At 44.2% G+C, this 22858-nt stretch overlaps 1 protein-coding gene across 1 annotated transcript in view; it reads right to left on the bottom strand.

Annotated features, from left to right (window-relative positions):
- Positions 1 to 644: 644 nt before the first annotated feature.
- The window catches only part of LOC139532207 (zinc finger protein GLI2-like), an 82372-nt gene continuing 60158 nt past the window's right edge, over positions 645 to 22858 (bottom strand). The window contains exons 7-14 of the mRNA XM_071329539.1: positions 21010 to 21208; positions 20040 to 20150; positions 17185 to 17325; positions 14259 to 14408; positions 8636 to 8800; positions 5767 to 6027; positions 4375 to 4744; positions 645 to 4255 (exon numbers count right to left, since the gene is read on the bottom strand). Coding sequence (XP_071185640.1) covers positions 1899 to 4255; positions 4375 to 4744; positions 5767 to 6027; positions 8636 to 8800; positions 14259 to 14408; positions 17185 to 17325; positions 20040 to 20150; positions 21010 to 21208 — 3754 coding nt within the window. The 3' untranslated portion in view covers positions 645 to 1898. The remainder of the gene's footprint in view (positions 4256 to 4374; positions 4745 to 5766; positions 6028 to 8635; positions 8801 to 14258; positions 14409 to 17184; positions 17326 to 20039; positions 20151 to 21009; positions 21209 to 22858) is intronic.

The raw sequence follows: 22858 nt of genomic DNA, 5'->3' as shown, positions 1-22858 counted from the left end.
CTGGTAATGTTGGACTACACACAGGTCAACTTTAGCAACTGCTCTGTATGCACTTTGCGGTTTTACAAGTGTGCCCTTTCTCATCTGTTTCTGGAGTGAAACTAGCATTGTGTCCAGGCCAACATTACAAGCAGGGGCAAGACGGGGTCAGAAGAACCTATTTCAAAGCCTCCATAATTACCTTGAAAGATAGCCAGTGTCTTATAAATGTCTGATATGATAGGATTCAATGTGGGAGGAAAAATGCTTTGTTGGCAGCAAGGAGAGCGAGAACTTGTGTGGCTTCTAAGAAGAAAGTTTTTCTCCTGAATTATTTAAGCAATCAACACTCATATACTTCTAAGATTAAAGGAGAGGTTTTCAAAGAACAGTTCAACTCTCTGATGTACTGGCTACTGTCTATTGTCTCTATGTTCAGTTTTGAACCAAGGAGTGGGAAATATAACAACGTACCATTTATATTGTGGGGGGATTTCTGTACATGGGACTTTTCTTTTCTAGTAAAGTGTAATATGAATTTATAGGCCAATTGAATTCAATCGGCCTGGTATTGTATATTGGAGACCTAAAACAACCTAATTTCAAACATATTATATTCCGTGAGAAAAAACACCCATGGTTTGAAATAACTCACCAGACAGCAATTAAGTAAAAAAACAACAACAATATTGTATGTCATAAAAATGTACAAAAGATATATACATATCCGACACAACAGAGTTGCATGGTAGTGTACAAAAAAAACAACATTGATTCCTAATACACTATGATATCTTCGATTCCTCGTCATCATCAAGGGCTGCATTGGAGAAAAAGTCATTTGACACCGAAAAGGAGGATTCTCTTTCCCTTTTAGATTTTTCCTAATTCATCACCAAGAGTTAATAGCAATGTTATCACCCCCAGAATATGTATCATATCAAGTATTTGCATATTCTTTAGAAATTGTCGCTTAATTCCAGTCACAACTTGTCCGCGACACTGAGACGTCACTGTTCATCTCAATAGTCCAACTCAACGCGACAGACAAATAAGACAATGGCTCATATCGAAGACACTGCATGGAAATAGACCTGACATGACTAAATAGATTAGAAAAAGATTTCTTCTGACTCTAATGAATGATTTAATCATTTTTCTCCCAGATTTTTTTGTTGCTGCAACTTCACTGACAGAAAAAAAATCTAATCTGCACAGATGAATGAGTTTCAGATAAGATCTGAGAGAAAGAATCAAATTGTTTTAGATCAAGTCATTTACACAATTTACATATATGTGTGTCTTTAAATAACTAAATGATAGAAAAATCCAAAATCGGTATCATACAGAAGGACCTGGTTGCACTTCAACGTGATCTGTGTCATATGCTTGTCTTGCATATTCTGCGGCATAGCCAGGCACTTGGTAAACTTGTTTTACTGCAGAACTGTACACTATCTCATGTACAACATTAACAGAATTGTGCTGTGGATTACATTATACTTACTTACTCATCTAAGGCAAAATATGGCTTCTCAATAGATATGAAATCGCCATATTAGCTCCATAATGATACTGTACAGGACAATACAATAAGTAGCACAAACATAGTGGTGATTTAGCATGAAGTCTTCAGAATCTCATAGGTTCCTTAGTCTCTGGTGGCCGTCAAAGTTCTCCAATGAGGTGCTTAGTGTTCAATCACATGGTCAGGAGGACCTCTGCAACAATGTTAACTAGTAGGTTCCCCTCTTGTCATTCACACAGTCAGTTTAAACTCTTGGTGGTAGATAAACTATCGTTCTTAGAGCTTGTGTTGCAATAGGTCATTTCTTTTAACACACGTCCTGGGCCAAATACACCAAGGTAGGTAATGTGTGTTTTACCTGTGTCTGCCTTCAGTGTATTTGGGATCATCCTTATGACATCATGCTGAGGAACTTGTTCTCTTCTGCAAGCGCGGTGAGCAGGGAGCTCATATCGCCGATGGCCATGTTGCTGCCCCCTGCAGGGAGGGGCAGGGAGGGCAGGGTGACAGAGTTCCGGGGGGTGGTGAGTCTGGAGGAGGTCTGGGACAGACTCTGGAGGATGCTGGGGCTGATGGTGCCTGACATCAGGCTGGAGTGGTCCCCGTCATCCAGCATGGTGTCAAAGTCAATCTGGGGCTCCTCTGCCCCTGTCCCATTGGACGAGTCCACCGTACTGGAGACCTGGTTGTTTACTCCCGGTGAGGTCATGGAGGTCTCAGTGCTGTCTGAGGGACATTGAAGAACGTCTACTACTGATGATGTCATCATCTGGATGTTGATGTTCCCGTTTGGCTCAAACACGTGTATCTGTCCTGTGTAGAACATAACATTGTTGTCTGTGTTGTTGCCATTGCTGCAGTGATTGCCAATTGAGTTTTGTCGCTGGATTGTCATTGACCCTGAATGCTGTCTGCTTAGAGACTTATGTTCTGTGGGCGGTCTTGGCTGGATGAGTATTTGACCTCCATTTTGTATAGGATGCTGAACCTGGGACGCTATATTATAGTTCTGTTGATGTGAGATCATCCGCGAAGAGTTCACACCGCTATCCTTAAATGTGACTTGAGACGATTGACTCCCCCCTGGCTGCGTCCTCAGTCGGCTGTTCTGCGTGTCTACAGTGTGCACTGTGCCACCAACTGCCATACTATTACAGGAGGACCGCTGGTTAGCGTTAGCATCACTAGGACCGAGACCCTGGTTAAACCCATACTCGAGGCTCACTGGTTCATTGAGGTTAGCATTAGCGGGCTGCTGTTGCTGTAGGCTCTGTTGCTGGACACAGCTCAGCCTGGAGTCAGGCTTCTGCTGCTGTATGTATCTCCCCTGCTGGGCTGCGTGAGCCAGGTTGTGGTTAATCTGTGCAATGTGTTGGTTGGAGTTAAGATTCTGCTTCTGGAACGAGACAAAGTTCTGTTTCTGTTGGACCATGGCGAGGTTTGAGTTGCTTCGACCGAACGGCAGATGTTGGGTTGGGTTGTGAAGAGCTTCCACAGTCCCTGAGCTGACCTCGTTCCACTGTACCGGCATGGTGCTCGTCTTACTGGGTGAGGAGGGGAAAGACTGCTGCGGATGGCCTGGGCTTAGGGCACAGGAGAGGCGCATGGTTTGTGGTGCAGACGAAGGGTTCATACTCATATTGGTGTCCACCACAGCCATCCTTCGCTGGTGGTAAAACTGCTGTTGTTGCTGGGGGTTAAGGTTTATTGCGTTTCCATGGAAACCACATTGTGCTTGTCGGTTGTACCCGTTGGCACAGTCTGACTCTCCAGCTCCGCCCTGAGCAGTGATGTAGTGAACGACGTCATCAGGAAGTACCATCATCTCCTCCTCACTGCTGTTGCGCCTACCGCTCATAGCGCCGGCCATGGTCTCCATGGCCACGTTCTCAGAGATGCTGGGCGGCCGGGGGCAGTAGGGGTATCGCTGCAGGCTGTCGTCGGAGCGCGGCTGGTGGCTCTGGAGCGCCAGGTGGCGCCGCTCGGCTGCAGACAGGGCCTGGTTGGGCTGGGAGGCGTGTGGGTGGAGGTTCTGCATGTTGCCCGTGCTGTTGTAGCGCTGCACCTGAGGCTGATGGGACAGTGGGTGCAGGGATGGCCGCCGGGGGACGGGGTCGCTAGCCCGACGGGGAATGTTGGACGGAGCTTCGTGGGGCATCATGCTGCGGCCGTTATAGCTTCCCATATCGCCGCTGCAGCGCCTGGGAACCCCACTGGGGACAATGGTGTTGAAGGAGGAGTAACCAGACGACGAGTCTCCCTGGGAAGCGTCCCTGTAGAGGGCCAAGCAGGTTTTGAGACTCATCCTCTCCATGTTGGGTAAAGGTGTGGGTGGGGCTCCGCCTGTAGCCGCCGCATATTTCGCCTTGAGGTGGTAGTGCTGGGCGGGGGTGAGGCTGAGGTTACTGGGCAGCCGTCCCCCTCCTCCACCACCTCCACACTGGCTGGCGTCGCTGGACCTCCGGGACAGGTCTGCAGAGATGGGGTCGTAGGAGCCGGTGGAGCTGATGTTGTGGTGGCGGTGACCACTGAACGTGGAGGCGTCGCTGGAGCGGCGGCTGGAGTAGCAGGGGGAGATGCCAGAGGAGCGGCGGCTGATGTAGGCAGAGGAGACGGTGCTGGTGGCGCTGTCCCTGCGCTCCATCAGATGGTCCAGCTGGTTCAGGACAGTCACCTTACTGGAACACAGCTCACTGAGGCTGAACGATCCAGGCCCACCACACATATTTCCACTCTCCAGAAGGGACCCTGAAGCGAAGAAGAATTGATGTCACACAGGAGTCAGAATAGATTTCTGAATGTACTGAATACTCAAAAAGGGTAATTATGAAAACACTGGTTACTTCTTTCTTTTTATGTTTACTCACCGCTTGCTGGTATGGGCGGTAGCTTGGTGTTCTGGACTGGAGCAGCTGGATGATGATTGGCCCACTGGCAGGAGTCCCTCGCCGTCTTCAGTTTCTCCTTCTTCAGGTGTTCTAGTCTGTGGATGTGGCTGAGGCCTAGGTGTTGACGTAAGTGGAGGCCCACCCCGACCCCTGCTGTCCCAGACGAGAGGCCAGAGAAGAGGGAGTCCATGAGGGGCCCCGAGGGGTCGTCCAGCCCAGTCAGGTCCCCCATGCTGCCCCCGCCGCTATGGAGGGCCATCTCTACTCCACTGTCATGGTTGGTGGAACCGCCAAGTGGCGACGGCTCGCTGCTACATGACGACTGACCACCAGGGCTGGACTGATACATCTAGAGAGAGAGAGAGAGAGAGCGCGAGAGAGAGAGAGAGGCGGAGAGAAACAACATGTTTATAAACTATCTAAAGAGGAAAGGGATCACCATCTAACGAAGAGAAAGTAGAACAGTGATAACATAACAACATAAGGAGATGTACAGTGAATCATGAAAGTTCTTTTCTCCACAACTTTAATTGTAAATAACGAGTTTCGGTTGGGGTGGCTACAGATTATAGCTCTCTGTGAATTAGAAATGGGAGAGATGAAAGGATGCTTGAGTACATGCTAGGCCGGCACACGGGGCTATGAATCTGTGGCTCTCTGGGTTGTTGGGCTCCCCAGTCCCTCTTTATGGTGTACAGTATGAGGACTTAAAATTCCGTAATAACTATTATACACATGTTTGGACTGTGTTCCTTACTAGCTGTGGCTTGTCATACAGCAGTAGTACATGATGATGACATGACGGGAGATATTATGAAAGATATTCTGTATTAAACTGAAGCTCAAACTGAAGCTGTGCTCACCTTAGTAATGTCTGTCCTTAAGGAAAGTTTCAAAGAGAAGAGAAATGGAAAGGAAACATGCAGAGAGTGTTAGATAGGAAGGATAAAAGTTTGTTAGGTAAGATTTGCATGCCATTGTTAGTAGGGGCTCAGACTGAGAAAATAGAAGGACATTATCTGTATTTAACCAGGCAAGTCAGTTAAGAACAAATTCTTATTTACAATGACAGCGCAGGAACAGTGGGTTAATTGCCTTGTTCAGGGACAGAACGACAGATTTTTACCTTGTCAGCTCAGGGAGTCAATCTAGCAACCTTTGGGTTACTGGCCCAACGCTCTAACCACTAGGCCACCTGCCGCCCCTTATCTGATTGCACAAATCTATAAAGTGGCTAAACCATAGAATGGGAGGGCACACATAACCGTACGGTAAACTAAAAACTGTATGTGTTTGCTGAATTATATTTCCACTTCTACTCCAAATGATCTCTCTTTGGATGACAGGCTGCAACACCAGATCGTCTCTTACCACAGACTTCTCCGTCTTGATAGACTTGACCTGCAGGTAGTCCTCCATGCCTCTCGAGGTGCTGTCCATCTTCTCCATGCCCCGGCCTGTCTCGTTTTCTCCATTCTCTTTGGGTGGCACGGGTCTGCTGGGCGGCAGGTCACTGCGCTGTTTCTTGGTGACGTGGGCCTCTGGTCCGTGGACTGTCTTCACGTGCTTTCTGAGAGAGCTGGGGTCCGTGTAGCGCTTCGTACACCCGGGGACTTTACACACGTAGGGTTTCTGTGGATACAAGTGTATTTATTTCATCATTATATAGAAAGGTTATACTCCGAGAGATAAAATACATTTTACATTAGAGACATGTCATGTGTGTATATATATATATATATATATATATACACACACACACACACACACACACTACCGTTCAAAAATTTGGGGTCACTTAGAAATGTCCTTGTTTTTGAAAGAAAAGCACTTTTTTTTGTCCATTTAAAACAACATCAAATTGATCAGAAATACAGTATAGACATTGTTAATGTTGTAAATGACTATTGTTGCTGGAAACAGCAGATTTTTTAATGGAATATCTACATAGGCGTACAGAGGCCCATTATCAGCAACCATCACTCCTGTGTTCCAGTGGCACGTTGTGTTAGCTAATCCAAGTTTATCATTTTAAAAGGCTAATTGATCACCCCTTTGCAATTATGTTAGCACAGAAAACTGTTGTCCTGATTAAAGAAACAATAAAACCGGCCTTCTTTAGACCAGTTGAGTATCTGGAGCATCAGCATTTGTGGGTTCGATTACAGGCCAGAAACAAAAAACGTTCTTCTGAAACTCGTCAGTCTATTCTTGTTCTGAGAAATGAAGGCTATTCCATGCGAAATTGCCAAGAAACTGAAGATCTGATACAACGCTGTGTACTACTCCCTTCACAGAACAGCGCAAACTGTCTCTAACCAGAATAGAAAGAGGAGTGGGAGGCTCCGGTGCACAACTGAGAAAGAGGACAAGTACATTAGAGTGTCTAGTTTGAGAAACAGACGCCTCACAAGTCCTCAACTGGCAGCTTCATTAAATAGTACCCGCAAAACACCAGTCTCTACGTCAACAGTGAAGAGGCGACTCCGGGATGCTGGCCTATGCAGAGTTGCAAAGAAAAAGCCATATCTCAGACTGGCCAATAAAAATAAAAGATTAAAATGGGAAAAAGAACAGACAATGGATAGAGGAATTCTGCCTAGAAGGCCAGCCTCATGCTGATGCTCCAGATACTCAACTAGTCTAAAGAAGGCCGGTTTTACTGCTTGTTTAATCAGAACAACAGTTTTCAGCTGTGCTAACATAATTGCAAAAGGGTTTTCTAATGATCAATTAGCCTTTTGAAATAATAAACTTGGATTAGCTAACACAACGTGCCATTGGAACACAGGAGTGATGGTTGCTGATAATGGGCATCTGTATGCCTATGTAGATATTCCTTAAAAAATCTGCCGTTTCCAGCTACAATAGTCATTTACAACATTAACAATGTCTACACTGTATTTATGATCAATTTGGTGTTATTTTAATGGCCAAAAAATGTGCTTTTCTTTCAAAAACAAGGACATTTCTAAATGAACCCAAACTTTTTAACGGTAGTGTATATTTAATCCGAAGCGATTTACAGTACAGTGAGTGTATACATTTAAATGTGGCCCCAGCGGGAAGCAAACCGACAACCCTGGCGTTGTTACCACCACACTCTTACCAAGTGAGCCACACAGGATCCAGAGGGAGATTAATATCATCCAGTTCATATTCTGTTTAATAACATTCAAATACATGCCTGGGAATTAGAATATCCATCCCCTCCTACTTACTCAGATTAGCTGTGACTAGCTGTTGTTGTAAACAGGCAATTAGAGTGTATAAATTATGTATGGAAGACCAGTGACTTGTTGGTTCTGCTTACAGCCACAGAATATCACTAAGATTTATGCGGCTTCCAGTAATAAAGTTACAGTTATACTGGTGGGATGGATCCAGTCTTGTTTTTCATCCCGAGGGGTTGTGTGTGTGTGTGTGTGTGTGTGTGTGTGTGTGTGTGTGTGTGTGTGTGTGTGTGTGTGTGTGTGTGTGTGGATCCATGGGATGCTCTCCCCCTACACTTCTCTCCTCTATCTCCTGATGGATAGGCGAGTAGGAGGCTTGGAACGGTTCCAGGGTTCATTTTGTATTGGTGATCTGCAGGTGGTCTGGATCTCCATAAGGGATGCCTACGCTTGATTCACACTAATGCACTGTGGGGCTGCCATGCTCATTAGTTCCGTACATCATTATTTACTCACACACACGCCTGCATACACACACACACACACACACACTTAGGAACACACGCACGCACACACAAACGAACACAACACACACACACACGGCCGTGGTTTAATGCGGCAAGTATAGACGTCCAAGAACAATCCCCGTGCGTGATGAGAAAAAGTCCACACATCTCATTTCAGCCTGAATATGTAAAAGGCTAGCAGACAACAGATTGAAGATACATATGTCAGTTTGTATTTTCTTGATGCCACAATCTTTTGACCCAGGACCTTACAGTAAGTCACAAAAGGTAGAAGAGTATTGATCCTACGGATGTCTGTCTAAGAGAATATCTAATGGACTTCATAAGTGAGTCTGTCTGAAGTCCTGGCAGGGCAGAATGGAGCTGCAGTGCTGTGCGGTGTGGGAGCTTGACAGCATCCAAAATGGTGCCCGATTGCCTGCATAGTACGCTATCTTTTGACCAGGGCCCTGAAAGTACTGCGCTATGAAGGGGATAGGGTGGTGTTTGGGAGGCAGCCCCAGTAGGACCTCATTGAAGTGTGTGTGCGCGTGGGCGCACCTCGTTGGAGTGTGTGCGATTCTGGTGCTTGGCTCTGTCCGAGGCATTGGAGAAGGCTTTGTTGCATCCCTCGTGGTCACACACATATGGTTTTTCCCCGGTGTGAGATCGCAGGTGGGTCTTCAGATTCTCCAGGCGAGAATAGGCCTTACAGCAGCCCTCAAACTGCAAGAGAGAGAAAGGAAAACACCAAAGCGGTCAAACACAGGATCTTTGTACAGTGTATTTCACGTCTATCCTTGTTTTCCATTCCTTTTTAATTTCTATAAAGATGTCCTTTGCAATTATTGTGTAATGAATGATACTCTTGTGTGGAGGCAAATAGAGTGCATTCGGAAAGTATTCAGACCCCTTCACCCTTTCCACATTTTGTTACGTTACAGCCTTATTCTAAAATTGATTACATTTTTTAAAAATCGCATCAATCTACACACAATACCCCATAATGACAAAGCAAAAACTGGTTTTGGGATTTCTTTTAGCAAATGTTTCAAAAATAAAAAACAGAAATACCTTATTTACATAAGTATTCAGAACCTTTGCTATGAGACTTGAAATTGAGCTCAGGTGCATCCTGTTTCCATTGATCATCCTTGAGATGTTTCTACAACTTGATTGGAGTCCACCTGTGGTAAATTCAATTGATTGGACATGATTTGGAAATGCACACACCTGTCTATATAAGTTCCCAATGTTGACAGTGCATGTCAGAGCAAAAACCAAGCCATGAGGTCGAAGGAATTGTCTGTAGAGCTTCGAGGCACAGATCTGGGGAAGGGTACCAAAAAATGTCTGCCGCATTGAAGGTCCCCAAGAACACAGTGGCCTCCATCATTCTTAAATGGAAGAAGTTTGGAACCACCAAGACTCTTCCTAGAGCTGGCTGCCCAGCCAAATTGAGAAATCGGGGAAGAAAGGCCTTGGTCAGGGAGGTGACCAAGAACCCGATAGTCACTCTGACAGAGCTCCAGAGTTCCTCTGTGGAGATGGGAGAACCTTCCAGAAGGTCAACCATCTCTGCAGCACTCCACCAATCAGGCCTTTATGGTAGAGTGGCCAGACAGAAGCCACTCCTCAGTAAAAGGAACATGACAGCCCGCTTGGAGTTTGGCTGCAATCGCCGCCAAAGGTGCTTCAACAAAGTAGCTGTGCGCCAGAAGAGGAAAAAACTGATCCCAGCCATGAAAGCTGCCAGAGCTCGTGGGGACATTGCTTACATCGGCTATGACAGGCTCATTGTCCACCCTCCCTCCCAGAAGCCTGGAAGGGATGAGAGAGCCAAGCCTATGGGTTCGTAGCTTCAACAACGAAGTACACACACACACACACACACACACACACACACACACACACACACACACACACACACACACACACACACACACACACACACACACACACACACACACACACACACACACACACACCAATTGATTAATGGACTGCTGAATGTAAAAAAAAATCTCTTACTTTGTTTGCTCTTTTCAGTATTATGTCTATCTCTGATAAGCTACCCAGGAAAGGGCTGAAAATAGCCCATATTAATATATGTAGCCTTAGAAATAAGGTTCATGAAATCAATAACCTGCTAACATCAGATAACATTCATATATTAGCCATTTCTGAGACTCACTTAGATAATTCATTTGATAATACAGCAGCAGCAATACAAGGATATAACATCTGTAGAAGAGAGTGCTTATGGGAGATGCTTATGGGAGAGGTGTTGCTGTATATATTCAGAGCCATATCCCTGTAATGCTTAGAGATCTTTTGTCAAGTGTTATTGAAGTGTTGTGGTTGCAGGTTCTCTTGGCACATCTAAAGCCTTTTCTTTTGGGGTGTTGCTAGAGGCCACTAAGTGCTAACAGTCAGTATCTAAATAATATGTGTGAAATGCATATTGTTTCATCAAGCCGTCCGCTCAAGAGGAAGCTTCTTACTGTAACCAGTGCCTGTAATCTGGTTCAGGTTATTAATCAACCTACCAGGGTGTTTACAAACAGTACAGGAACAAGATCATCCACATATATCGATCACGTTTTTACTACTGCTGTAGAACTTTGTTCTAAAGTTGTTTCCGTACCCATTGGATGCAGTGATCACAATATAGTGGCTATATCCAGGAAAGCCAAAGTTCCAACAGCTGGACCTAAAATAGTGTATAAGAGATCATACAAAAATGTTGCTGTGACTCTTATTCGGACGATGTTAAAAATATGTGTTGGTCTGATGTGATTAATGAGGAGCATCCAGACGCTGCACTTGATGCATTTATGAAATTGCTTCTTCCAACTTTTGATAAACATGCACCTGTTAAGAAACTCACTGTTACAACTGTGAAGGATCCATCGATTGATGAGGAAATGATAAACTGTATGCTTGAAAGAGATGGAGCAAAAGGAGCGGCTATTAAGTCTGGCTGCACATCTGACTTACTTACTGCAAATTGAGAAATGATGTGACTAAACTCAACAAAATAAGAAGAAACTTTATTATGAAGCCAATATCAATGATATAAAGAATGATGGGAAAAAAAGTTTTGAGTACTTTAAATTAAATTAAGGGCAGAAAGACATATTCAACTCCATCTTTCATTGAATCAGATGGCTTATTCATCACAAAACCATTTGATGTTGCCAATTATTTTTATGATTATTTCATTGGCAAAGTGAGCAAACGTAGGCAGGAAATGCCAACAACGAACAGTAAGCAATTATATTCATGCATAAAAAAACAAATAATGAAAGAAACGCATTGCAAGTTTGAATTTTGTAAAGTTATGTGGGAAAGGTGGAAAAATGATTGTTATCGATCAATAATGACAAACCTCCAGGCATTGACAACTTAGATGGAAAGCTACTGGGGATGGTAGCTGACTCTATAGCCACTCCTATCTGCCATATTTTTAATCTGTGCCTAGAGGAAAGTCTTTGTCAGGGCTAGAAGGAAGCCAAAGTAATTCCGCTATCCAAAAGTGGTAAAGCGGCCTTTACTGGTTCTAACAGCAGACCTATAAGCTTGCTGCCAGCTCTTAGCAAACTGTTGTAAAATATTGTGTTTGACCAAATACAATGCTATTTCTCTGTAAACAGATTAACAACAGACTTTCAGCATGCTTATAGAGAAGGGCACTCAACATGTACTGCACTGACATAAATGACTGATGATTGGTTGAAAGAAATTGTAATAAGAAGATTGTGGGAACTGTACTGTTAGATTTCAGTGCAGTCTTTGATATTATTGACCAGCACCTGTTGTTGAAAAAACTTTTGTGTTATCGCTTTTCAACCTCTGCCATGTCGTGGATTCAGAGCTATCTATCTAATATAACTCAAAGGGTTTTCTTTAATGGAAGCTTCTCTAATGTCAAACATGTAAAGTGTGGTGTACCGCAGGGCAGCTCTCTAGGCCCTCTACTCTTTACTATTTTTTACCAATGACCTGCCACTAACATTAAACAAAGCATGTGTGTCCATGTATGCTTATAATTCAACCATATATGCATCAGCATCCACAGCTAACGAAGTCACTGAAACCCTTAACAAAGAGTTGCAGTCTGTTTAAGAATGGGTGACTGTCACGTTCTGACCATAGTTCTTTTGGTTTTGTCTTTGTTTTAGTGTGGTCAGGGCGTGAGTTGGGTGGGTTATCTATATGTTGTGTTTCTATGTTGGGTTTGTTGTTTGGCCTAATATGGTTCTCAATCAGAGGCAGGTGTTTGTCATTGTCTCTGATTGGGAACCATATTTAGGTAGCTTGTTTTGTGTTGGGGTTTGTGGGTGGTTGTCTTCTGTCTTTGTGTTCATTGCACCAGATAGGACTGTTTCGGTTTTGCCACGTTTGTTATTTTGTATTTGTGTAGTGTTCACGTTATCGTCTTTTATTAAACATGTTGAACACGAACTACGCTGCGTCTTGGTCCGCTCTTCAGACGAAGAGGAGGAAGGCTGCCGTTACAGTGACCAGTAATAAACTGGTCCTGAACATCTCTAAAACTAAGAGCATTGTATTTGGTACAAATCATTCCTTAAATTTTAGACCTCAGCTAAATCTGGTAATGAATGGTGTGGCTGTTGAACAAGTTGAGGAGACTAAATTACTTGCCATTACTTTAGATTGTAAACTGTCTTGGTCAAAACATTTAGATTCAATGGTTGTAAAGATGGGGAGAGTTCTGGCCGTAATAAAGAGATGCTCTGCTTTTTTGACACCATACTCCAAAAAGCAAGTTCTACAGGCTCTAATTTTGTCTAATCTTGATTATTGTCCAGTCGTGTGGTCCGGTGCTGCAAGGAAAGACCTAGTTAAGCTGCAGCTGGCCCAGAACAGAGCGGCACGTTTTGATCTTCATTGTAATCAGAGGGCTGATATAAATACTATGCATGCCGGTCTCTCTTGGCTGAGAGTTGAGGAGAGACTGACTGCATCACTTATTTTTTATAAGAAACATTAATGTGTTGAAAATCCCAAATTGTTTGCATAGTCAACTTACACACAGCTCTGACACACACACATATCCCATCAGACATGCCACCAGGTGTCTTTTCACAGTCCCCAAATCCAGAACAAATTCAAGAAAGCGTACAGTATTATATAGAGCCCTTAATGCATGGAACTTCCTTCCATCTCATTTTGCTCAAATAAACAGCAAACCTGGTTTCAAAAAACAGATAAAGCAACACCTCACGGCACAATGCCTCTCCCCTATTTGACCTAGATAGTTTGTGTGTATGCATTGATATGTAGGCTACGTGTGCCATTTTAATGTATGTATGTAGTTCTGTCCTTGAGCTGTTCTTGTCTATTGATGCTGTATTATGTCATTCTGTATTATGTTTCATGTTTTGTGTGGACCACAGGAAGAGTAGCTGCTGCAAATACCAAAAGTACTGAGTAAAGGGTCTGAATAATTATGTAAATGTGTTATTTGAGTTTTACATTTTTTATACATTTGCAAAAATGTCAAAATCAGTTGTTGCTTTGTCATTATGGGGTATTGTATGTAGATTGGTGAGGGGGGAAAAACGATGTAATCCATTTTAGAATAAGGCTGTAACGTAACAAAATGTGGAAATCGTGAAAGGGTCTGAATACTTTCCAAATGCACTGTTTAGAGTCACCAATCCTAACTTCAGAAACAAATCTCCCCTTGACATCAATGCATGATTTATGTGAAAAGTTAAGGATTTGGCCTGAAGAGAGAAAAGTCTTAGATGTTGTACATGTTGTACATGAGGGACTTACAATACAGGTCTTACTGTAAGAAGGACCCATTGCCCTTACTGACACTACTAACATACACCCTACTAACCAGCTTAGGGACATCCTCTATGTGAATGTGTAATGTAATCACACTGTAAGCATATTTGTATTCCTTTTCAAGAATTATCACGTGAAATATGGAGAAAAGCCCAAACGGCATTTCTAGATTTGTATGTGTGCACTTGTAGAGTGTACCGTCACACACACTCACACTCACAGAGAATCACACACACATCTGTGTGTGATTGTGAGTATGAGTGTGAGTGTGAGTGTGTGTGTGTGTGACGGTACACTCTACAAATGTTTAGAGAGGCAAATGCTCAGCGAAGGCCAAGCCTGGCGACGACCAGTTACTCACGGTACACTTGTGTGGCTTCTCCCCCGTGTGTCTCCTCATGTGAACCACCAGCATGTACTGGGCCTTAAAGGGCTTCTGCTCCCTGGAACACTCATCCCAGCGGCACACAAACTCCTTCTTCTCCCCGTGGATGTGGTCGTTATTGATGTGCTGTAGGGAGACACGCCCGGGATGAGACGTGTTAATACCTTTCTGGATCTCTACAGCCTGTGAGACTTACGGACCCGTCCAGTAACAACCCCCAGCCCCTACTCCCTAAACACTTGTGTCGATCTAAGGGATTGGATAGGTGTAACGCAACAGTCATTCAATTGTAGTAATTCTTTTAAATCTACATAAGTGCCTAAGGGGAAGGGGCTAGGTTTTCTTTCTGTGCATGGCCTGTAACTTCTCCTGATGTTAATAATGTTTACATATTTTGCATTACTCATCTCAAATGTATATACTGTATTCTATTCTACTGTATTTTAGTCTATGCCGCTCCGACATTGCTCGTCCAATTATGATATATTCTTAATTCCATTCCTTTACTTTAGATTTGTGTGTATTGTTTGTATTGTTGTGAAATTTGTCAGATATTACTTGTGAGATATTACTGCACTGTTTGAGCTAGAAACACAAGCATTTCGCTACACCCGCAATAACATCTGCTAAACACGTGTATGTGACCAATACAATTTGATTTGATGTTTCACTCCCCACAGAAGTCCCTCTGAGGTTGTCTTTTGTATTCGGTCTCTAGCTGTGTTCTGTTCGGTCTGTCGTTGAGTGTATTTGTACTACTTAGAGAACACACTATCAACAGGAGACAGAGGTTTTCTCTGTGATAGAGGTCTATTTGAACAAGTCCATTTCAGGTTGTGACAGAGGCAGAGCAGCCATTTGCCTATCAAAGAGATTAGGAGTAACGCCATCAATCAAAGTTTGCCGTTAACTTTCCGTTTGTCAGACAGTGAAGAAAAAAGACGTGATTGTGTTGTCGGGACGCACAATTTGCAGTGTGGTTCTGTTAGATGAGTTCCACTAGTCTACTTTTTCCACAAGAGGGATTCTACGGTTAGGGAAATTAAAATCAATCGTCAAACAGGCAAATGCTCCTTTGCTCCGCTCTGTTTGTATGTGTCTGAAGGGGCAGCCTCTCAACACTTTAATTCAATGGAATTGCCCCGTGACGGATTTCCAACTCTCTTATCCAAGATTGATGTGGCATCCCGCTGGCTGGCGTGCATAGCCTAAGACGAATGGGTCTGGACAGGTATTGTGCACCTCCCTCATTAGGGCTGTAGTGTTTGAGTGCAGGGGCCCAGTGAGTGTGGAGGGATTACAACTCAAACACAGCTGTTTCCTGGGATCCCTTGATGAACACATCTGCAGAAAAGGACTTAATACCCTGAGTACATCAGGAATGACTAACAACAAGGTAACCAATAGGATGCTTGGGTTTCAACCATGCAGCAACTAAAGTAACTTTTTTCCTTGCAAGAGTATAGCCCTAACAAGCATATATCCATTCACACGCTCACACGCACACACACACACACACACACACACACACACACACACACACACACACACACACACACACACACACACACACACACACACACACACACACACACACACACACACACACTTCGGTGACAAGGACCATCATTGTAGTAGCTAAATGCCAACATATTCCTTAGGCTACTCTCTCTACATGTTGGTTTAATGTCTGGCCCATGATAATTAAGCCAAAGACACATGGCGGTTGAGCGTGCGTTGACTGCTCTCTCAGACAAGCAGCTCTTTGTCCATAACTGCCTAACCTAAACCATCCTGGCCTATCATTAGGAAGTATCTCGGAGGTTTCACGTTCAGCTGGAGTGTAACTGTCGGTGACTGAGTGAAACAATGAGGACAGATAATGGAGGCCATAGTCGAAGCTCCTCTGTTACAGTGCCCCCCCCCCCTTCTCTCTCTCTTCCTCTCTCTCTCTCTACCGCTCTCTCTCTCTTCTGCTCTCTCTCTAACTTGCTCTCTCTCTCTTCCTCTCTCTCTCTCTCTCTCTCGCTTCCTCTCTCTCTCTCTCTTCCACTCTCATCCCACTCTCATCCACTTTCTCTTCCACTCTCTCTCTCTCTCTCTTTGTCTCTCTCTCTCTCTCTTCTATCGCTCTCTTTCTCTCGCTCTCTTTCTCTCCCCCTCGCTCTCTCACTCTGCCCCCCCCCCCCTTCTCGCTCTCTCTTTCTTCCTCTCTCTGTCTCTCTCTCTGTCTGTCCCCCTCTCTTTCTGCTTCAGTGACGGCCTGGAATGCCCCTGCTCGACCAAGACTCTACATGCCGAAAAGTCCAATAGAGTAAAACAATCCCAGTCTCATGGAAGCTAAACGCTAAGCTTACTTATGTGAACAACCAATGAATCATCTGACTCTCAGTATCTATCTGGAGGAAAGCATAATAAAACAGGACCCCAGTTGAAGTCCATTGACAAGCCTCAGTCTTAGGCAGCACTAAAATATGGACTCTTAGTTTGTTAGAGGTTTTTGTGGAGACTAAATCAGGGAGGGGTTAAGGGTTTAGTGTTCCTGGCAGGATGGCTTTATGTTGGGCTTCAGAGGTCAGAGGTCAGAGGTTAGGGAGCTCATATAGACCTAGAGGTCTGTGGGATTTATTCTGGACTTATTTCAGCTGCACTGACAGGCAGACCTCCTCTCTCTCACCACACACTCATTAGATAGCAACCTTCCTCTGCTCTTTGTTCCAGGGTCCGTTTTTTTCGTTCGAACCACAGGTAACATACTTAGCCTTAAGATGCTTTTAGGAAACCGTCTCCGGGTTGTTTTTTTTAAAACACACGGGAACATTTTCTGAGCTAGTTAAAGAAAAAGGAAATGCTTCTCTGATCCCTGTCTCCTGTCCCCTCCTGTTCCCCGTCCCCCCCTTACATGGACCAGTTGTTCCTGCGTGTCGTACTCCTTGGAGCATCCTTCCCAGTGGCAGTTGGTCTCATACACCATCTCTGGCTCATGCTTGCATTCATCTTTATCCAAGTCCTCCTTCAGGTCCAGCATCCCACCTAGATGATCCTGTTAAGAGTTAGAACACGAGAAAAGAGAAGAAGATTTTATAATCCATTCTCTCTTACAGTCTAAGGAATGTGTCTTGTTTCTTTTAACCCAACACAAGCCATTAACACTCCTGCCGAAATTCTACTCAACAACACTTCAACCAACGATCACTACTGGCTGTAAGCGACCGAGTGATGCGCGTTTGGAGCAATACTGTCTGTATCCAAGGCTCAGCCTATCGTTCACATAACAACAGAATGCAGCGCAGCAGGCGACTGAAGAGAGACGTGCTTGTTACAGCATCAGCGGAGAGTGGAAAGGCAGCTTGCCAGTTACAGCAGCGCGTCCCCTGAATGATAATGAAGAGGTAACGTTAGAGAAGCCTGACCACGGAGATGGGGGTGAGAAGATGATAAAGCGTACTTCATGCGTACTTCATGAGCTGTAACCGAAAAACAACTGGCATTTGGAAAGTTTGAGGTGAGGGAGAAAGTGTGGTGGAACAAGTATTGTTAGCATTGTTATGTATCTTGCTAGCTGGATCGAATTCTTCGTTAGCTAGCCAGATAAATGTTGAGCAACATTAGCCAACTTATCTGATCAAATAATTTTGTTTATGGTGTGAAAATTAGCTTGCTAATAAAGTCAGACAGCTAACGTTAGATAGCTAACGTTTCAACATCAGATGAGCTAACGTTAGTAACCTAACCAATTCGCTTTAGTATTAACTGGTATACGACTCCTTGCCGTTCCTCAAGTTATAACGCGTTACTTGCTTACTGGATGGACCCTGGCAATCTGCGAAATGTTAACTAGTTAACTAGATAACGAACTAACTACTATCTGTGAACGAATGTTTCACCCTCTACAGTTTGTGGTTCATTTTCAGAATGAGAGAATTAGGTGAAAATGAGGCGTTGCTTTTAAACAAGTGGATTCAGGGATCATGTGTAGCTGGAGCTGGGCCTGGCTTATACTGGATGCCACTATAGAGGTGAAAGAAACACCACACACTTTCCCTCTATCTCACTTCTTCAATACAGTGGCTAAAAATGGGTATGCCAGGTGTACTCTCTGCCTGAAAGAGATCAATTATGCCAACTAAGGTTATCATGCTCTGATGGCACATTGTAGAACAGATGTCCACAGGCAGAACGTGTACAATGTTATAATGTGCAGTGTAGCCCAAAGATATTACTTTTGTTGTGTTGAATTTGACAGTAACACTTGTGTGTGAGTGAGGGGGGATTATTCAATGTTTTACTCAGTGAATGTTATTTTTTGCACACGTAGCCTTGTGCACTTGATGATGTCTACTATAGTGGCCACTATAATAGAACAAAAATAGAATACCTGTTTGTTTCATTCTATTTCTACTTTAAGAAGTTTTTTCCCCAAGTACAATATTTAGATGTGTGTGTGTTCACAAGCGTTCTATTGTAAAGGCTGTCATGGCTAACTAAAATATTAGTGTATTGTTTATTCTCAAGACTTAAGTGTCATTTGCAGTAAAGTCTAGGCAACAAATACATTGGATTTCTTTCTTTACATTTTTTAGCTGTGAGTTAGGATCACATTAACCACTTTTTATTTTGCACACAGGGACTGATCATGTAGCTCATATGCTTTGTTTAATTAGTTCAAACCTGCATTTCCCCCTAGCAGGGATTTGTTTTGCATGTTTCAGTGCAACAAAAAAAGTGTCACCTTTTTGGGCCTTCACCAGTTTGCATCCCTGTTCAACTATTAACTGTTACTGATGTGGGGAGGGGACACCCTGACATTATCCGAGATAGCCCAGATTGACTTAACTGGAGGAACAGTGACTAATGTACATGTACCTATCTGTCCAGGTAGGGATTCGTTGACACGTCTAAGACAGTTCCCAGGCCTGCAGGCTGTGTGTGTGTGTGTGTGTGTGTGTGTGTGTGTGTGTGTGTGTGTGTGTGTGTGTGTGTGTGTGTGTGTGTGTGTGTGTGTGTGTGTGTGTGTGTGTGTGTGTGTGTGTGTGTGTGTGTGTGTGTGTGTACGTCCGTGTGACGTGCAGCCCATCCCCTGGTCTCCTCTTTCTCTCTCCACAGCTCCAGCCTCCCACCCTTCCCTGCTCCAATGTGCTGACTGCAGCATGTTTATCTCTGCCCTGCGCCACTATCTTCATCAATTCTACTGGCCCCAAGACGACTGTGTACACCGCCTTCCCCATGCATCAGGCACAAACCCAAACCTGCCTCTGAGTCGGAGAGGAGGGCTCCGCAAATTTGTCAAAAGAGAGAGAGAGAGAGAGAGAGAGAAATGCACCTCAGATGACAATAACGTCTGGCCAATATTTCATTGAAATGAAGTGCTGTGGCACAGTTTACAGCAGCCAGGGAGAAAAGAAGAGCGGGAGGAACAAACGAATGGATGCAAAGCTCTTATCACACAGAGTTTTTCTTCTTTCAGCCGTAGCAGAGAAAGAAAGGGGGTCAGGGGACTGGCTGGTTCCCAGGGGTCTGTGTCAGTTCAGGACAGAGGAGTATTTGGGGGGAAATGGCAGAGGAAAGGAAGCAATGGAAACAGTTTTTTATTTTCTTTCCATCATCAGTTGCAGAGGTTTGATCATTTTTTAACTGCCCTCAACACATCATTCTCTTTAGATCCTATCAACCCGTACGTCTCACTTACTGTACAGGGCAACAAGGTTCATCATGACAACTGATTTATAAAGTAGTATATCCTACGCCGATTCTTACCGGATAGCATGGGGACAGCGGCCTCGGACACTCCACCTCTGTCTTCACCTTTGACCTCTTGGTGATCATGGGATTGACTGTACTGCTCACTGCCGAGTCCCCACATGTGTTCTGGAGTGGAGGAGCGGAGAGAATAGGAGAGGAGGGGAGAGAATCAAATAGAAGAAAAGATAGGGGTTAATACAGGGCTCGAGTCAAATAGACATTCATACATCAGAGGTGAGCCACCACAGAGACTAAACAATTTTGAGTGTTTTGTGATGAGAGGGTGCAGTATGAAAACATCCCATCCATCTACAGAGGGAGCCCACTGCCTGGGGCTTCAGTGTAAACCTCAGGTGACTCCTGGAGAAACTTTGGAGACGAGAGTAGGCACACCCCACCACCTACACAGTTAATGCTTCACAATAAGCTGACACAGGCCGTATCTGCCAGTTGGCTTTAAGAGTCATGCTAGACTGTGATTCTGGAAACCACAGCAAAGTGTTCCTAATCAGAGGAAGACTTTGTTTCTCCTCAGTATCCCTCTGTGTTTACTGTGGTCTGTAACAGAACCGTGGGGTTTGGTGTTTACCTTACGAAGGGGCGTTTCAGTGAATGGTATGATAAGAACCACAGAGAGAACCACAAACCACAGTGGACGTATACAATGGATGAGAAAGGAGACAGCAGTACTTATGTTTTAAATCATCTTAAAACAAGTTTACTGACTATGCAAACAAACAGAAGAAAATTGTACGGCTATAGACGTCATGCTGGTTTGATTTGAGCATCCCACACAATACCAGAACCTCCTGAAGTCCACAGGGCAAGGCTCACATTTGGCGGTTATGGACAATGAGAAGATCTACCTCGTACCAGACAATTTAGGCACAGTTCAGGAAGAAGATGAACAAACTCAAGGAAAAAGTATTCGCACATCAAAGCTGGTTTGCATACCGCCGTTAGCAAAGAAGAAGAGCAGTCTCACCTTTGACTGTGAGCCATTGTGGTGGTTGTGTGAGGAGGGGGGCAGAGAGGAGAGACCCAGGGCAGACTGGCGACTGGAGAAGATGGGTGGGGGCTGGATGAGAGGAGGGGTGTGGCCAAACACACTCAGGCCTCTCTGCTGGGACAGGAGCTGCTGGTAGGCCATGGGGTTGATGTGGTGGGGGAAGGTAAAGGACGGACTGGAACACAAGACATTAACGCACATGAGAGATATGTCTCTTATCTCCAACTGTGACACAAAATTCCACTTTCAACCCAGGTAGCCTAGAGGTTAAGTGTGTTGGGCCAGTGACTGAAAGGTCACTGGTTCAAATCCCTGAGCTGACTAGGTGAAAAATATATCGATGTGCCCTTGAGTAAGGCACATAAGCCTAATTGCTCCTGTGAGTCAAGAGTCTGCTAAATGACTCAAATGTAAGTCACAACTTTTCAGCTGAACTCAATGTTAGTCATGTATAAGGCTGTGGGGGTCATGAAGTTCTGTCAGCCAGTGATTTTCAAGCAAATAACTGTCGGTCTCACGGTAACTGAACATGAATTAACTTAAACACATTTAGCATCTCCTGGCTTCCACGCAGTCTACAAGCCACTGATGCAGACCTTTGGAACATCTACATTTTAAAAAGTCCGTTAAATCCATGAAATGTAGCTTACACTATCGCAATAAATCCATTATTTATTTTAGACGGGTCTAAAGAAACTTGATATGAAGAAAAAGTAGAATAGAATAGTATAATCTGAGTTGTCCTTATGTTAGGCCCTGATCTGGCTAGGCCATATGGCTGTGGGCTACACTAGTTTATTTAGCAGACAAGATTTGCTTAGAATTCCGTGGCATTATTTTATAGTATTTTATAGTATGAAGAATACAATTGAACAAAGCTGAATAAAATAGAAAGGATATTTTCTCCAAATGATTTGAGGGAGTGCGCACATGTGGCTATTCTGTGTTCAGCGATTAACAAAGAAACATGTACTCCTATATGCTTAATTTAGAGTTATTAATGTAACTTTAGTTGTGATACAAATGTGTTTGTTTCGATTTTTAATACATTCTAAGGCTGCATGATGCAACTCTTTTATTTATTTATTTATTTAACCTTTATTTAACCAGGTAGGCTAGTTGAGAACAAGTTCTCATTTGCAACTGCGACCTGGCCAAGATAAAGCAAAGCAGTTCGACACATACAACAACACAGAGTTACACATGGAATAAACAAACATGCCTCCCGGGTGGCGCAGTGGTCTAGAGCACTGCATCGCAGTGCTATGCTGCGCCACCAGAGTCTGGGTTCGCGCCCAGGCTCTGTCGCAGCCGGCCGCGACCGGGAGGTCCGTGGGGCGACGCACAATTGGCTTAGCGTCGTCCGGGTTAGGGAGGGTTTGGCCGGTAGGGATATCCTTGTCTCATCGCGCTCCAGCGACTCCTGTGGCGGGCCGGGCGCAGTGCGCGCTAACTGAGGGGGGCGGGTGCACGGTGTTTCCTCCGACACATTGGTGCGGCTGGCTTCCGGGTTGGAGGCGCGCTGTGTTAAGAAGCAGTGCGGCTTGGTTGGGTTGTGCTTCGGAGGACGCATGACTTTCGACCTTCGTCTCTCCCGAGCCCGTACGGGAGTTGTAGCGATGAGACAAGATAGTAATTACTAGCGATTGGATACCACGAAAATTGGGGAGAAAAGGGGATAAAATTTTTAAAAAAAATAAACAAAAATAAAAAAGGAATAAACAAACATACAATCAATAATACAGTAGAAAGATCTATATACAGCATGTGCAAATGAGGTAGGATAAGAGCGGTAAGGCAATAAATGGTGGCAAAGTAATTACAA

The sequence above is a fragment of the Salvelinus alpinus genome, chromosome 10, assembly GCF_045679555.1.
Source record: "Salvelinus alpinus chromosome 10, SLU_Salpinus.1, whole genome shotgun sequence".
Taxonomy (NCBI): Eukaryota; Metazoa; Chordata; class Actinopteri; order Salmoniformes; family Salmonidae; genus Salvelinus; species Salvelinus alpinus.
Note: the sequence above shows the minus strand (reverse complement) of the source record. Positions and strands in the feature narration are given on the sequence as shown.